At 37.4% G+C, this 17,083-nt stretch overlaps 1 protein-coding gene across 2 annotated transcripts in view; it reads left to right on the top strand.

Moving 5' to 3' along the window:
- CDH12 (cadherin 12) overlaps window positions 1–17,083 on the top strand; it is a 466,101-nt gene that overhangs the window by 403,447 nt on the left and 45,571 nt on the right. For both annotated transcript variants that reach the window (XM_030813934.1, XM_030813935.1), the window contains one exon: window positions 1,477–1,730. In XM_030813934.1, coding sequence (XP_030669794.1) covers window positions 1,477–1,730 — 254 coding nt within the window. The remainder of the gene's footprint in view (window positions 1–1,476; window positions 1,731–17,083) is intronic.

The following is a 17,083-nucleotide window of genomic DNA, read 5'->3' as shown; positions in this document are numbered from 1 at the left end:
TTGTTTTTGTTCCTCAGAGGAAATGCATAAAACAGCAATCATATCTTAGAAGGAGAAAAATATCCATCCTTCCTTTATTTTCCCCAGGTGTACTACAGTAAAGGAACAGGTACTGACACGGCAGTTAGCAACTTATTGGGGTCAGACCTGAGGGAATTCCTTTAGAAAACATAAATTTTTAAAGGTCCCAGAAAATCACCATGTTAATCTTAAATTTGTGTTGTCTCAGATTTTCTTAGATGATCAGAGGCCAGAGCCATTGACCTTAAAATTATCACTTAAAGCACCACAGCAGCACCATATTTCAGGATTAGTATATTTTCAGTTATTGCAGACATAAAATGAATATTTACAGTGAGGGTGCAAATAAGGAGTGATAAGCTAAAATTGAGCATCCATGACTCCATAGAAAATGACTTCCTATATTATGTTTCACAGCCTTCTCTAATTTAGTCATACGTATTAACATATAAAGCCACAATTCTTGGTAATGTGTATTGATGATGCATTACAGTGCCCATAATTTATATATACAGTTCTGAGAACACACACACACAAAAACCTCTTTTTAAATTAGCACTATGTATGCTTTTAAATACTGATGCAGACATTTACTAGTAAAAAAAAAAAAAAGACCTAGACATCCAAAAGTATTTAATATAAGATGCCATAAAATAAGACAACAAAATATGGAGTTTTCATGGGACCACTTTTCCAATACCAAATTTGCAGCTAGCTAGAATCTAGAATATCTTCAATGATCCTATTTCATTTTTTTATCATTGCTTTGTTCCACTAGATGTCAGTATTGGATAAGAGCAGAGAAATGCTTCCCTGAACATCTGTTCTCTTGCTGTTTTAACTTTGCTCATATAAAATGATTAAGCCCTACCTAGCATGTATGTCTGCACGTAAATGATGTGATTTTTTTAAACATATGCAACTGATGATCTTTACAAGTTAACCAGAAACTTCTACATGGACGTGATTCTTTTCTTAAAATGTTTACCTTGCGCCTGTAATCCCAGCACTTTGGGAGGCCGAGGTGGGTGGATCACCTGAGGTCAGGAATTCAAGACCAGCCTGGCCAACATGTTGAAACCCCGTCTCTACTTAAAATACAAAAATTAGCCGGGCATGGTGGCGGGCACTTGTAGTCCCAGATACTCAGGAGGCTGAGTCAGGAGAACCGCTTGAACCCCAGAGGTGGAGGTTGCAGTAAGCCGAGATCACACCACTAAGTTCCAGCCTGGGAGAGAGGGAGAGGCTCTGTCTCAAAAAAAAAAAAAAAAAAAAAAAAAAAAAAAAAAAAAAAGGTTTGCCTTGTGCTGCCCTTTCCCACTAATTATGAAGAAAAATGAAAATTTTAAACAGTACAATTGATAATAACTTGCAAATTGCTCTGAAGTAATGTTCACCATTTCTGCCACATTCTGTATAAATTTACTCCTTATTCTTAATTTGTCCTCACTACAGCCTTTAGATTTTGAAACAAAGAAGGCATACACTTTCAAAGTTGAGGCTTCCAACCTTCACCTTGACCACCGGTTTCACTCGGCGGGCCCTTTCAAAGACACAGCCACGGTGAAGATCAGCGTGCTGGACGTAGATGAGCCGCCGGTTTTCAGCAAGCCGCTCTACACCATGGAGGTTTACGAAGACACTCCGGTAGGGACGATCATTGGCGCTGTCACTGCTCAAGACCTGGATGTAGGCAGCAGTGCTGTTAGGTGAGAAAAAGAAACATTTTCTTTTCTATGTCTCAGGAAAACAAAACAAAACAAGAACAAAAACAAGAAAACCAATTATCTGTCCAAAACTGCATGATGATTTAATTATAGAACATGATGCTTGAAAACATAATGACTTTACGTAAGAACAGAGGAAATGTTATAGGATTGGGGCGGAATATATTATCAACTATTGCAACAGTGTTTACTAGTGGTGTTATAACCACTGGAGGTCTGATTCTCATGTCACTCAAGGTAACAAATCTCAACATTTCATGTATAAACGGGATTTAATAATATAACCTTTTAGAGAAAGATTCTCATAATTAGTAATATTAAGGTACTTTGGAAGTGCCTAGAGTATAATAGACATTAATACATTTTATAATTACTCTAAAATTTGTGACCCCTTACCCAAAGTTAGTGTTTGAAAAAGTTATTGCAATTTGCATGTCATTTTTTCCAGTGTAACAAACGTGTGTACTGGGGTTGAGGTGAAATGAGTAGAGACACAGAGTCAGTCCTAGAGTAAAATGAATGTATGGAATTGCTCAAAGCAAACACTTTGCAAGAAGCTGCTTCCTGCTCATCTGTCTCCCACTCTCTCTCTCTCTCAACATGTAAAGTCCACTAGTACTATCAAGACATAATACAATTTCCCTTTTCCTCATTTATGCATTGACCCAGCAGTATGTTTTGAGACTTTATTTCCCATTCATTCTATTGTATGCTTGAATTTTCTGCCGCGTGCCTACAGCTGTTGGGAAACCAGTTAAAAGACAAGTATGAGATTTGTTCCTGAATCTTCTGTCCCGAAAGAAGCTTAGTATGCAAGAACCAAAATAAGAAAACATTAAGTAGGTTTTTAAAGCAAAAACACTTTATTCTATTGACATACAACAGACAAATATCTTGCAAGATTTTACACCATGTGGCAAGTAAAGATTAAAACAACGGATCAGGTATTCAGTAGTATCCTTAACACAGTAATTGCATATAGTGACATCTCAGGAAATGGCTTGACAGCATACGTAACTTGCTCTTTGGGTTTATCTGAATCCATCACCTATAGTTACATGAATACTACCTCAGTCAGTTCTAGCTGCTATAATCCATTAACACATACTGGATGTATTAGTTTGTTTTCACACTGCTATAAAGAACCACTCTGAGACTGGGTAATCTATAAAGTAAAGAGGTTTAATTGATTCACAGTTCCACATGCCTGGGGAGGTCTCGGGAAACTTACAATCATGGTGGAAGGAGAAGCAGGCGCATCTTACATGGCAGCAGGCAAGAGACAACGTGTGAAGGAGGCACAGTCAAACACTTATGAAACAATCAGATCTTTTAAGAACTCACTCTATCATGAACAAAGCATGGGGGAACCAGCCCCACCCCCATGAGCCAATCACCTCCCAGAAGGACCCTCCTTCAACACCTAGGGATTACAATTCTAAATGAGATTTTGGTTGGGACCCAGAGCCAAACCATGTCATTGAGTGACTTAAGCAACAAACACAGTTCTGGAGGCTAGACAGTCCAAGATCAAGCGACCAGCAGATCCAGCGTCTCGTGAAGACCTGCTTTCTTTTCAGCAGGTGGTCATCTTATCCTTGTTTCCAGCACTGGAGAAAGAGAAAGAGACTGAGTCCCTTTTGTAATGGTAAAAATAACTTTATGAGGGCTCCATCCTGATGAACTAATTACCTCCCAAATGCCCCATCTTTTAATACTATCACATTGAGGTTTAGGATTGCAAGATGTGAATTTTGGGGGGGATACAGATCATCTCATAAGATTCCAATTCTGCCCATCCAAAATTTATGTCTTTCTTACATGCAAAATGCATGCATCCTAAGGGCCCCCAAAGTCTCAACTTCTTCTAATATTAATTAAAATCCAAAATGTCATCTAAATGTCATCTAAGCCAAACAAATGTGAGACAAAAGGTACAATTCATCCTGAGGCCAAATTCCTCTCCAGCTGTGAATCTCCAGCTGTGAAACCAAATAAATTGTGTGTTTCCAAAATACAACAGCGAAGATATTCCTATTCCAAGATGGAGAAAGAGGAAAGAAGAGAGGGGTGAGAGGTCCAATGTAAGTCCAAAACCTAACAGGGGAAACTCCGTTAAACCTTAGTCTCAAACATAATCCTTCTCTAGCTCTATTCTTCACCTTTCAGGCCCACTAGAATGGATGTTCCACTTTTGGACTCACTAGGGTGGCAACATAGCCTCCACCACTCAGAGGGACACCGCCCATGCTGTGGTTCTCTACAGTGTCCTCACTCATGTGCAGTGGTCACACTCTCAGGGCTCCACTGAGCGACTCTACCCCAATGTCTCTTCTAGGCATTGATCCCAATGTTTAAAATCATTATAGAAGCAGCCATTCCACAAGGCTGGTGACATCAAATCACTGTTGTGGTGATTTGGAATTCTTCCCTCGATTTGGAGAATTATGAATGCTCGTAGCTGAAGAGCTATGTGATGCTATTTAACAGAGCTGAAGAAGTTTGATGATCTTCTTTCATTTTACCACATTTCTGTTTTCTTTAGTACCAGCTGGCAGTGTTTCTGCTATTATAATCTCATCTGTTTTCCTGGCTTTTTTTGAAATACTGGATGAAGTTCATGGTTCACACCTATACAAATCTTCTTATTAAGTAATCAATCTATCAACTCTTAATGTTCTCTTCTAAACACACTTTCTCATTATTTTGGAACACGGACGGGGTTGAGATATTTCCAAGTCCTTAAGCTTTGGTTTCTTTTTATTTAAAAAATTCATCTTTATTTAATTTCTTTAATTTCACATTTTACTGTAAGCAGTTGTGAGGAACCAAGCTACTCCTTTAAGACTTTGCTTAAAAATCTCCTCAGCTAAATATCTAATAATTTCATCACTCAAAAGTCCTTCTTTCCACAAAATACTAGACCATGAACACCATTCACCTAGGTTCTTTGCCACTTAGTGACCTTTCCTCTAGTTTCTAATGACATGTCTTTATTTCTCTCTGATAACATATCAGAATGGCTTTTACTGTCCATGTATCTACCAACATTCTGTTTATGATTGTTTAGATGTTCTTTGGGAAGACAGAATCTTTCTCTACAGTTCTCTTTTCTTTCTGAACCTTTAATAGAATATCCTTGAACATTCATAATTTTAGCACTTCAAAACTCTTCCAGCCTGTACCCTTACTCAGTTTCAGAGCCACTTCTACATTTTTAGGTATTTTTTATGGCTGCACCCCTACTGCTTGGTACCAATTTCTGTCTTAGTCACTTAAGGCTGCTATAACAAATTACTGTGGATGGAGTGGCTTCAGCAACAGTTTCTGAAAGCTGAAAAGGTTGTGTTCCATGTGCCAAGAGATCCATTGTCTAATAAAGGCCTGGTTTCTATTTCGCAGAAAGTCATGTCCTTGTATCCACACAGCAGAAAGAGAAAGAGAGCTGTCTGAGGTCTTGCTTAGAAGGGCACTGATCCTCTTTATGAGGACTTCACCCTCATGACCTCCTTACCCCCCACAAAGCCGACCCATATATCATACATTGGACATTAGGATTTCAACATATGAATTTTGGGGAAACATAAACATTCAGTCCATAACAAATGCTTTTATTCTTGAAGAGAATCAGTAATCAGGAGAGAACTTTAAAAAAGTTCATCTGTTTTTTAAAAAGAAATAAGTATAACAATTACTGAGCACCCATATATTTCAGGCTGATTGCCAACCAGTTTACTCACTGAATTCAAACTATTGTTTTACATTTCCATATTACAACATGATTCACTTCCAGTTAAGTTCCAGAAAACCATATATGGTTTATAAGGCTATATGCAGACACACACACACACACACACACACACACACACACACACACACACACACACATATACATTCCATATTTGTTAGGTATTCTCCAAAATCTGCTGGCTTGGTAATTATTATGTATTAACCTAACATTATTTATTAGTCTTTTATTTCTGAAGCCCTTGGATGTTCTGTTGATAATTACAAAAGCAGAAGATTCCTGGTGAATAGATTTACAGATTTTTAAAAATATGAACAGTTATTGAAAAAATATTGAAGGTTGCAACAAAAATAATTAAAAGGTAAATGAGGATTAATTGAAACTCTCTGCAGGTCAATAAATAAGAATTTGCATAGAGAAACTATGTATCTAGAGTAGAGAACATGCTATGTTGTTTAATTTACTGTATGTTGTATTTTGAAGACATAAAAGAAGATGAGGCCAAAATATTAAGAAAAACATGATTTTAAGGCAATATTAAGAACTAGAAAAATAAAAAAATTTCCTAAGTAAAAAACATTATTAGGTAAAGATACACGTTCCAAATTCAAGAAAATTGTTAGAGTCAAGACCCTGGTGTGAGGAACAGAGAAAGGTTAACATGAAAGAAATTCTCCTGCTGTAAGTGTGTTTTTTATTTTGTACGTTTTATGTCACAGTAGCTAGTATCTGACAAGTGCTACTTTATATGAAATAAAGTAGTATACCAAGTCTTAGTTCTAATGAGTAGCAGTCAGCCCACTTGACACAGATGGATCTAATTGATCCCCACAAGGGGTTGTCAAAAGACAGAGCTGTTTTTGAATCAACATGAAACCTGTCTTTGTTCCATGTCCTTGGAGTGAACAACAAACTTGAATAATGTCAGCTAAGGAAACATGGAGTATGAGGCATCATCTTTCCTTGTTCTGAAAATGTGTTTACTCACTTAAGAATGAGAGTGAAAATATGGTGTGAAAACTAAGAATTAAAGTGTAAAATTACTTGACATGGTTAGATATGCTGTTTGTTTCGTTTTCCTTTGCTTAACTGTCTTTTCACAGAGTTATTGTGCAAGATATTAATTTAGGACCTTGGGTATTTTATCATCATCATCTTCATCGTCTTCTTCTTCATCATCATCATCACTAAGCACAGCAAAGAGCCACATCAATGCCACAACCAAGGACTGAGCCCGTTTTGAAGAACGGTTCTCTTAGGTTTCATGACTAGCAAACACACCCTGTCTGGTTCCTTACTCTCAACCTTTGGCCCCAGCTTAATTTCTAGTTATTCTTTTCTTTTCTAGCCTTTGCCTTTTAATGCACTGATTTCTTGTTTCTAATGCTGTATATTTTTTGAGGTGAACGCTGCTATTATATAGTTCACAGAAACAATTTCTGGTGAGTCAAATGAGACTGGATTAAGTATATCCACCATTAGTGAATATTGCTTTTCATAACAGCAAGTTCTTGAGTTTAGAAAGTTAAAACTGTTGATTATCCAGTTACATTGAAAGATATTATTTACTTTGAGTATTAGTGATTTGGGTTACAGAAAGATTTCAGTGGGTAATTTTGCTCAATATGTACCACTTTTCTTTTGTTCCAAACATGTAAAAGTCTGTTATCCTTGGAATAAATTTAAAAATATAACTTAATCATATTTTTATTAAATTTAAGAAATTGATTATTTAATTTGAATCCATGTCAAAAGTATTAAATAATAACAGAATGATGATGTAAAGTCTATTTTATGTATGTAGACTTGCATATATAAACTCAAAATTACAGTGGTTAATAGTACAATTTAAAAGTGTACAGATTGTTCCCCGACTCATAAAGATTCATCTCACAATGTTTTCACTTTGCAATGATGTGAAAACGATATGTATTTAGTAGAAACCTTACTTCGAGTAACTATACATCCATTCCTTTCTTCCCTTTCAGTTCAGCATTCAATAAATTACATAAGAATTCAACTATTTATTATAAGACAGGCTTTGCACTAGATGATTTTGTCCAAATGTAGGCTAACATAAGTTGTTCAAGCAGGTTTTTTGTTTGTTCGTTTGTTTGTTTGTTTTTTGTTTTGTTTTTTTTTTCTGTTTTCAATTTTTTTTTTTTTATTATACTTTAGGTTTTAGGGTACATGTGCACAATGTGCAGGTTTGTTACATATGTATCCATGTGCCATGTTGATTTCCTGCACCCATTAACTCGTCATTTAGCATTAGGTATATCTCCTAATGCTGTCCCTCCCCCCTGCCCCACCCCACAACAGTCCCTGGAATGTGATGTTCCCCTTCCTGTGTCCAGGAGTTCTCATTGTTCAATTCCCACCTATGAGTGAGAACATGCGGTGTTTGGTTTTTTGTCCTTGCGATAGTTTACTGAGAATGATGTTTTCCAGTTTCATCCACGTCCCTACAAAGGACAAGAACTCATCATTTTTTATGGCTGCATAGTATTCCATGGTGTATATGTGCCACATTTTCTTAATCCAGTCTATCGTTGTTGGACATTTGGGTTGGTTCCAACTCTTTGCTATTGTGAATAGTGCCGCAATAAACATACGTGTGCATGTGTCTTTATAGCAGCATGATTTATAGTCCTTTGGGTATATACCCAGTAATGGGATGGCTGGGTCAAATGGTATTTCTAGTTCGAGATCCCTGAGGAATCGCACACTGACTTCCACAATGGTTGAACTAGTTTACAGTCCCACCAACAGTGTAAAAGTGTTCCTATTTCTCCACATCCTCTCCAGCACCTGTTGTTTCCTGTTTTTTTAATGATGGCCATTCTAACTGGTGTGAGATGGTATCTCACTGTGGTTTTGATTTGCATTTCTCTGATGGCCAGTGATGATGAGCATTTTTCATGTGTTTTTTGGCTGCATAAATGTCTTCTTTTGAGAAGTGTCTGTTCATGTCCTTTGCCCACCTTTTGATGGGGTTGTTTGTTTTTTTCTTGTAAATTTGTTTGAGTTCATTGTAGATTCTGGATATTAGCCCTTTGTCAGATGGTAGGTTGCAAAAATTTTCTCCCATTCTGTAGGTTGCCTGTTCACTCTGATGGTAGTTTCTTTTGCTGTGCAGAAGCTCTTTAGTTTAATTAGATCCCATTTGTCAATTTTGGCTTTTGTTGCCATTGCTTTTGGTGTTTTAGACATGAAGTCCTTGCCCACGCCTATGTCCTGAATGGTATTGCTAGGTTTTCTTGTAGGATTTTAATGGTTTTAGGTCTAACATTTAAGTCTTTAATCCATCTTGAATTAATTTTTGTATAAGGTGTAAGGAAGGGATCCAGTTTCAGCTTTCTACATATGGCTAGCCAGTTTTCCCAGCACCATTTATTAAATAGGGAATCCTTTCCCCATTTCTTGTTTTTGTGGGGTTTGTCAAAGATCAGATAGTTGTAGATATGCGGCATCATTTCTGAGGGCTCTGTTCTGTTCCATTGATCTATATCTCTGTTGTGGTACCAGTACCATGCTGTTTTAGTGACTGTAGCCTTGTAGTATAGTTTGAAGTCAGGTAGCGTGATGCCTCCAGCTTTGTTCTTTTGGCTTAGGATTGACTTGGCGATGCGGGCTCTTTTTTGGTTCCATATGAACTTTAAAGTAGTTTTTTCCAATTCTGTGAAGAAAGTCATTGGTAGCTTGATGGGGATGGCATTGAATCTATAAATTACTTTGGGCAGTATGGCCATTTTCACGATATTGATTCTTCCAACCCATGAGCATGGAATGTTCTTCCATTTGTTTGTATCCTCTTTTATTTCATTGAGCAGTGGTTTGTAGTTCTCCTTGAGGAGGTCCTTCACATCCCTTGTAAGTTGGATTCCTAGGTATTTTATTCTCTTTGAAGCAATTGTGAATGGGAGTTCACTCATGATTTGGCTGTTTGTCTGTGATTGGTGTACAAGAATGCTTGTGATTTTTGTACATTGATTTTGTATCCTGAGACTTTGCTGAAGTTGCTAATCAGCTTAAGGAGATTTTGGGCTGAGACAATGGGATTTTCTAGATATACAATCATGTCATCTGCAAACAGGGACAGTTTGACTTCCTCTTTTCCTAATTGAATACCCTTTATTTCCTTCTCCTGCCTGATTGCTCTGGCCAGAACTTCCAGCACTATGTTGAATAGGAGCGGTGAGAGAGGGCATCCCTCTCTTGTGCCAGTTTTCAGAGGGAATGCTTCCAGTTTTTGCCCATTCATTATGATATTGGCTGTGGGTTTGTCGTATATAGCTCTTATTATTTTGAGATACGTCCCATCAATACCTAACTTATTGAGAGTTTTTAGCATGAAGGGTTGTTGAATTTTATCAAAGGCCTTTTCTGCATCTATTGAGATAATCATGTGGTTTTTGTCTTTGGTTCTGTTTATATGCTGGATTGCATTTATTGATTTGCGTATGTTGAACCAGCCTTGCATCCCAGGGATGAAGCCCACTTGATCATGGTGTATAAGCTTTTTGATGTGCTGCTGGATTCGGTTTGCCAGTATTTTATTGAGGATTTTTGCATCAATGTTCATCAAGGATATTGGTCTAAAATTCTCTTTTTTGGTTGTGTCTCTGCCTGGCTTTGGTATCAGGACGATGCTGGCTTCATAAAATGTGTTAGGGAGGATTCCCTCTTTTTCTATCGATTGGAATAGTTTCAGAAGGAATGGTACCAGTTCCTCCTTGTACCTCTGGTAGAATTCAGCTGTGAATCCATCAGGTCCTGCACTCTTTTTGGTTGGTAAGCTATTGATTATTGCCACAATTTCAGAACCTGTTATTGGTCTATTCAGAGATTCGACTTCTTCCTGATTTAGTCTTGGGAGGGTGTATTTGTCGAGGAATTTATCCATCTCTTCTAGATTTTCTAGTTTATTTGCATAGAGGTGTTTGTAGTATTCTCTGATGGTAGATTGTATTTCTGTGGGATCGGTGGTGATATCCCCTTTTTCATTTTTTATTGCATCTATTTGATTCTTCTCTCTATTCTTCTTTATTAGTCTTGCTAGTGGTCTAGCAATTTTGTTGATCTTCTCAAAAAACCAGCTCCTGGATTCATTAATTTTTTGAAGGGTTTTTTGTGTCTCTATTTCCTTCAGTTCTGCTCTGATTTTAGTTATTTCTAGCCTTCTGCTAGCTTTTGAATGTGTTTGCTCTTGCTTTTCTAGTTCTTTTAATTGTGATGTTAGGGTGTCAATTTTGGATCTTTCCTGCTTTCTCTTGTGGGCATTTAGTGCTATAAATTTCCCTCTACACACTGCTTTGAATGTGTCCCAGAGATTCTGGTATGTTGTGTCTTTGTTCTCGCTGGTTTCAAAGAACATCTTTATTTCTGCCTTCATTTCATTATGTACCCAATAGTCATTCAGGAGCAGGTTGTTCAGTTTCCATGTAGTTGAGTGGTTTTGAGTGAGTTTTTTAATCCTGAGTTCTAGTTTGATTGCACTGTGGTCTGAGAGACAGTTTGTTATAATTTCTGTTCTTTTACATTTGCTGAGGAGAGCTTTACTTCCAACTATGTGGTCAATTTTGGAATAGGTGTGGTGTGGTGCTGAAAAAAATGTATATTCTGTTGATTTGGGGTGGAGAGTTCTGCAGATGTCTATTAGGTCCACTTTGTTTAGAGCTGAGTTCAATTCCTGGATATCCTTGTTAACTTTCTGTCTCGATGATCTGTCTAATGTTGACAGTGGGGTGTTAAAATCTCCCATTATTATTGTGTGGGAGTTTAAGTCTCTTTGTAGGTCACTCAGGACTTGCTTTATGAATCTGGGTGCTCCTGTGTTGGGTGCATATATATTTAGGATAGTTAGCTCTTCTTGTTGAATTGATCCCTTTACCATTATGTAATGGCCTTCTTTGTCTCTTTTGATCTTTGTTGGTTTAAAGTCTATTTTATCAGAGACTAGGATTGCAACCCCTGCCTTTTTTTGTTTTCCATTTGCTTGATAGATCTTCCTCCATCCCTTTATTTTGAGTCTATGTGTGTCTCTGCACATGAGATGGGTTTCCTGAATACAGCACACTGATGGGTCCTGACTCCTTATCCAGTTTGCCAGTCTGTGTCTTTTAATTGGAGCATTTAGCCCATTTACATTTAACGTTAATATTGTTATGTGTGAATCTGATCCTGTCATTATGATGTTAGTTGGTTATTTTGCTCATTAGTTGATGCAGTTTCCTCCTAGCCTCGATGGTCTTTACAATTTGGCATGTTTTTGCAGTGGCTGGTAACGGTTGTTCCTTTCCATGTTTAGTGCTTCCTTCAGGAGCTCTTTTAGGGCAGGCCTGGTGGTGACAAAATCACTCAGCGTTTGCTTGTCTGTAAAGTATTTTATTTCTCCTTCACTTATGAAGCTTAGTTTGGCTGGATAGGAAATTCTGGGTTGAAAATTCTTTTCTTTAAGAATGTTGAATATCGGCGCCCACTCTCTTCTGGCTTGTAGAGTTTCTGCTGAGAGATCAGCTGTTAGTCTGATGGGCTTCCCTTTGTGGGTAACCCGACCTTTCTCTCTGGCTGCCCTTAACATTTTTTCCTTCATTTCAACTTTGGTGAATCTGACAATTATGTGTCTTGGAGTTGCTCTTCTCGAGGAGTATCTTTGTGGTGTTCTCTGTATTTCCTGAATCTGAATGTTGGCCTGCCTTGCTAGATTGGGGAAGTTCTCCTGGATAATATCTTGCAGAGTGTTTTCCAACTTGGTTCCATTCTCCCCGTCATTTTCAGGTACACCAATCAGACGTAGGTTTGGTCATTTCACGTAGTCCCAAATTTCTTGGAGGCTTTGTTCATTTCTTTTTATTCTTTTTTCTCTAGACTTCCCTTCTCGCTTCATTTCATTCATTTCATCTTCCATCAGCGATACCCTTTCTTCCAGTTGATCGCATCTGCTACTGAGGCTTCTGCAATCTTCACGTAGTTCTGGAAACTTGGCTTTCAGCTCCATCATCTCCTTTAAGCCCTTCTCTCCATTGTTTATTCTAGTTATCCATTCTTCTAATATTTTTCAAAGTTTTTAACTTCTTTGCTATTGTTTTGAATTTCCTCCCGTAGCTCAGAGTAGTTTGATTGTCTGACGCCTTCTTCTCTCAACTCGTCAAAGTCATCCTCCATCCAGCTTTGTTCCATTGCTGGTGAGGAACTGCGTTCCTTTGGAGGAGGAGAGGTGCTCTGCTTTTTAGAGTTTCCAGTTTTTCTGCTCTGTTTTTTCCCCATCTTTGCAGTTTTATCTACTTTTGGTATTTGATGATGGTGATGTACAGATGGGTTTTTGGTGTGGATGTCCTTTCTGTTTCTTAGTTTTCCTTCTACCAGACAGGACCCTCAGCTGCAGGTCTGTTGGAGTTTACTAGAGGTCCACTCCAGACCCTGTTTGGCTGGGTGTCAGCAGCGGTGGCTGCAGAACAGCAGATTTTCGTGAGACCACAAATTCAGCTGTCTGATAGTTCCTCTGGAAGTTTTGTCTCAGAGGAGTACCCGGCCGAGTGAGGTGTCAGTCTGTCCCTACTGGGGGGGTGCCTCCCAGTTAGGCTGCTCAGGGGTGAGGGACCCACTTTAGGAGGCAGTCTGTCCATTCTCAGATCTCCAGCTGCGTGCTGGGAGAACCACTACTCTCTTCAAAGCTGTCAGTCTGACAGGGACATTTAAGTCTCTGGAATTTCCTGCTGACTTTTTATTTGTCTGTGCCCTGCCCCCAGAGGTAGAGCCTACAGAGGCAGACAGGCCTCCTTGAGCTGTGGTGGGCTCCACCGAGTTCGAGCTTCCTGGCTGCTTTGTTTACCTAAGCAAGCCTGGGCAATGGCGGGCGCCCCTCCCCCAGCCTCACTGCTGCCTCGCAGCTTGATCTCAGACTGCTGTGCTAGCAATCAGCGAGACTCCGTGGGCATAGGACCCTCCGAGCCAGGTGCGGGACACAATCTCCTAGTGTGCTGTTTGCCAGGCCCATTGGGAAAGCGCAGTATGAGGGTGGGACTGACCCGATTATCCAGGTGCTGTCTGTTACCCCTTTCTTTGACTAGGAAAGGGAACTCCCTGACCCCTTGCGCTTCCCGAGTGAGCCAATGCCTCACCCTGCTTCGGCTCGCGCATGGTGCGCTTCACTGACTGTCCTGTGCCCACTGTTTGGCACTCCCTAGTGAGATGAAACCGGTACCTCAAGCAGAAATGCAGAAATCACCAGTCTTCTGTGTCGCTCGGGCTGGGAGCTGGAGACCGGAGCTGTTCCTATTCGGCCATCTTGGCTCCACCCAATTTTTTTCGTTCAAGCAGGTTTAAGGTAGTCTAGGCTAAGCTACAATGTTCAGGAGCTTAAGTGTTTTAGATGCATTTTCAACTTAAGGTAATTTCAACTTATGATGGGTTTGTTGAGATGTAACCTCATGGTAAGTCAAGGAGCCTCTGTTTTTGTCATCTTATCTATGCTTTTGTTTAATGATCTTTCTAACCAAAACCCATCACTTAAAATCAAGTAGGTAATTTAAATAATAATCAGAAAACAATTTCAACTACCATAAGTAGAATACAATATTAAATTAAATTACTAATTAGTTTTTAAAATAAAAACATGTTTCCACAAAAATGATCTTATATTCCAAATCTAGTCTTTTTACCACACTATTGTAAAAATTGCTGTAATCAATTGGAATTGATTTTTAAGAAACTCTTGATTAAGAAAGTATCAGAGTAGCTGGTTTGCATTTGAAGTCCCTTTTCAGTATGACAGAAATCTTAGCATGTGTGCAAAAATCTAAGTTCAGACACAGCACACTTTGGGAGAGAGAAGAAAGCGAGGCCCAGCTATCATGTGACAGTCTATAGCAGTATGTGTAACTTCTATTAAATGTTTGAAAAATTGCCCATGCTCTCTTTCTCATGTACCTCACAAGATCTTTGTAAGAATTAAATGAAGTATTGGTATAAATGTTTCTAGAGCAGTATCTGGCATATTTAGTGCTATCTGTGTGATTTATTTTGTTCTTCCTTCCATTAGTACATAAACTGCACAGGGGCAGAGATTTTTCTGCATTTTTATTGATAGATCCCACACACCTAAAATATTGCCTAGCACAAGTGGATAGTTAAAAAATATTTGTTCAATGAATGACTTGACCTATATAATACTAATTTCAGCTAAATATTAAAATGGTATTGTATTCATTGGTGTTTTCCGCATGAAGAAAAATCAACACAGCTACTTCCTTTATAAATCTAGAAAAATATCTGAGAAACTATGATAATTTCAGTATTTCAACCCTCAGATGTGTTCCAAAATGTTGGCTCATGATTGTCTCTAATAATTAACTGATAGGAAATGCTATCTTTTAAAAACTCACATTTATTTTTGTATGGATTATGATCCTGTAGCTTTGCAAATAAGCATGTACTTGTCAGATGCTTCTTTGATGATTTTGAGGATATATACATTATATTAAGATTCACATTGTGAATACTAAATGAAATAGATAAGATATGGAGGGCTCAAAAAAGATTAACTTTTATCTCAATTAATATTGTATAATATATATGGATAACATTCTTCTTTGAATACCTATATGAATATTCAGTACTTTCTCAGAAAGCATGCCATGAAAAATAAAAGTAATTTTCTACTAACTGAATAATAAAATGTAAAATGAGAAAAGCTGATTAGAGTTACACAAAATGAGGAACTGGACTCTACATAAAAAAAATTTTAAAGTTCACATTAAAAAAAAATAGTGTGTTAGTTTATATACCAGAACTTTTCTTCATGAATTACTTTACTAATTCTAAGTGAAGGTAAACGCTGGCTTTTAACAATAGCTAGAACTCAAAGTACCTCTAAAGAATATATTATAAATTCTTAAATCATTTCACGGTATGCAGGAAACAAATATACAGAAACAATGCAAAACATGTTAAATGAAAAAAATAGATATTTTGTACAAATTGATGGACATAAAAAGAAAAAGCAGAGAGTGTTTGATATGGAATACCTCAAAGAAACTCAGAGATAAACAAACCAATAAAAGGATATGTAGAATTTAGAAACTGCAGGAGTAGCTGTATGTGTTAATCTCTGGGGATTTTGCCCTATTCATCTTTTTCACAACTGTGGTATACTGAGTGTTTAGGACCCACAGGAGAATTATTTCTCTGAAGTTGGTTTTTGCATGATGTCTCTTTGCAAATGTGCTGATGGTATTTAGCTTGTATTAGCTCCATTTATAGAAGCAAAGAAACTGAAAAATCATTTTACTAAAAGAAAAACAAAAAAAAGTAAACGAAGAAGAGAAAATTTGCTAAGAAAATAGAGATCAACTGGACTATAATTTGCTAACAGAGGTTAATCCCCATAAAGATCAAGCCAGAACACCCACTTGTATGAGCCCTTAAGAAAAAAAGACATTATATTTCCACATCTAGATATAGATCTACCTATATCAGTACCTAGATCAGATTTGAAAAAACTCACAGGCACATGTCCACATACAGATACACACTATATTTTATTAGTACATTGCATTATACACTAGAATATATCTTTTACATCAAGAAAAAATTTTAAATTAATTTTGCACACAGTATATGAAACCTTATTCAGTACAGTGCCAACTCTCAGGTATCTTTTCATTTTTCACATTATATATATTTGTGTCCTAAGTAAAAATCTGTTAAGTACCATGACAGGGTTCAATATGGTGGTTTCAGTGGATATGACGGACATGAAGAAGATATGGGGAAATGGGAGAAGTGATTCATAAGTGATAAAATACACATACCCTTCTGCTATCCAAGATGGCAGAAGTCTAGGATGAAGGAGATAAAATAGAGGGTGAGTAGCTATTTTAATGGAAGAAATAGAACTGAGAAGAGTTGAGTTTTGGTAGACCACATCTTCAAATTTCTTTATATGAGTTCTGAATCTTAAAATTTATCAATAACTTAATTTGCCTATCTTTAATCTCTCCTTAATCTCTTTGGGTAGCCATTGCACACAAACTCAGCAAAATCTATCCCCAGTGAGATAGTTGAGTATATATGCTTTAGACAGGCTGTTATCAAGTTATTGGTCTATGTGAATCTGCTCTTTAGAATGGAATTCTATCTGTCGTTGACAATATTAAAAAAAGTTGGCAACTTTACTAGCATACACGCTTATTTTGTTTGCATTGGAAAAAAAATAGCATTACCTCCAAATTTCCAACAACTGAATAGTTAAGAATATATCCCTTCAGAATTTGTTGTTATATAATAAATGATGGAGAACTACATGTTTCTCTATAAATAAAGTTATTTTGCTTCCTCTTCAAATGACCAACTCACTGACAGTCAATATACAAGGAAGTATTGTAAATAACATGTACCAAGATAAACACCTTCAGTTTTATTTATGTCAGTAGCAACTGATTATCTACATATAATAACATTGTAACAGCTAAATTGTGCTGGGTACTGAGCTTAACACATTGCTCAGATTTGTTTAAACATTGAAGCTGACATTAGTTGACAGAGCAGAACGCTGAGGCCCAAGATCATATTATGTCTTCAGAAA

The sequence above is a fragment of the Nomascus leucogenys genome, chromosome 6, assembly GCF_006542625.1.
Source record: "Nomascus leucogenys isolate Asia chromosome 6, Asia_NLE_v1, whole genome shotgun sequence".
In the NCBI taxonomy this organism is placed as follows: Eukaryota; Metazoa; Chordata; class Mammalia; order Primates; family Hylobatidae; genus Nomascus; species Nomascus leucogenys.
This window is presented reverse-complemented; position numbering and strand designations above follow the sequence as displayed.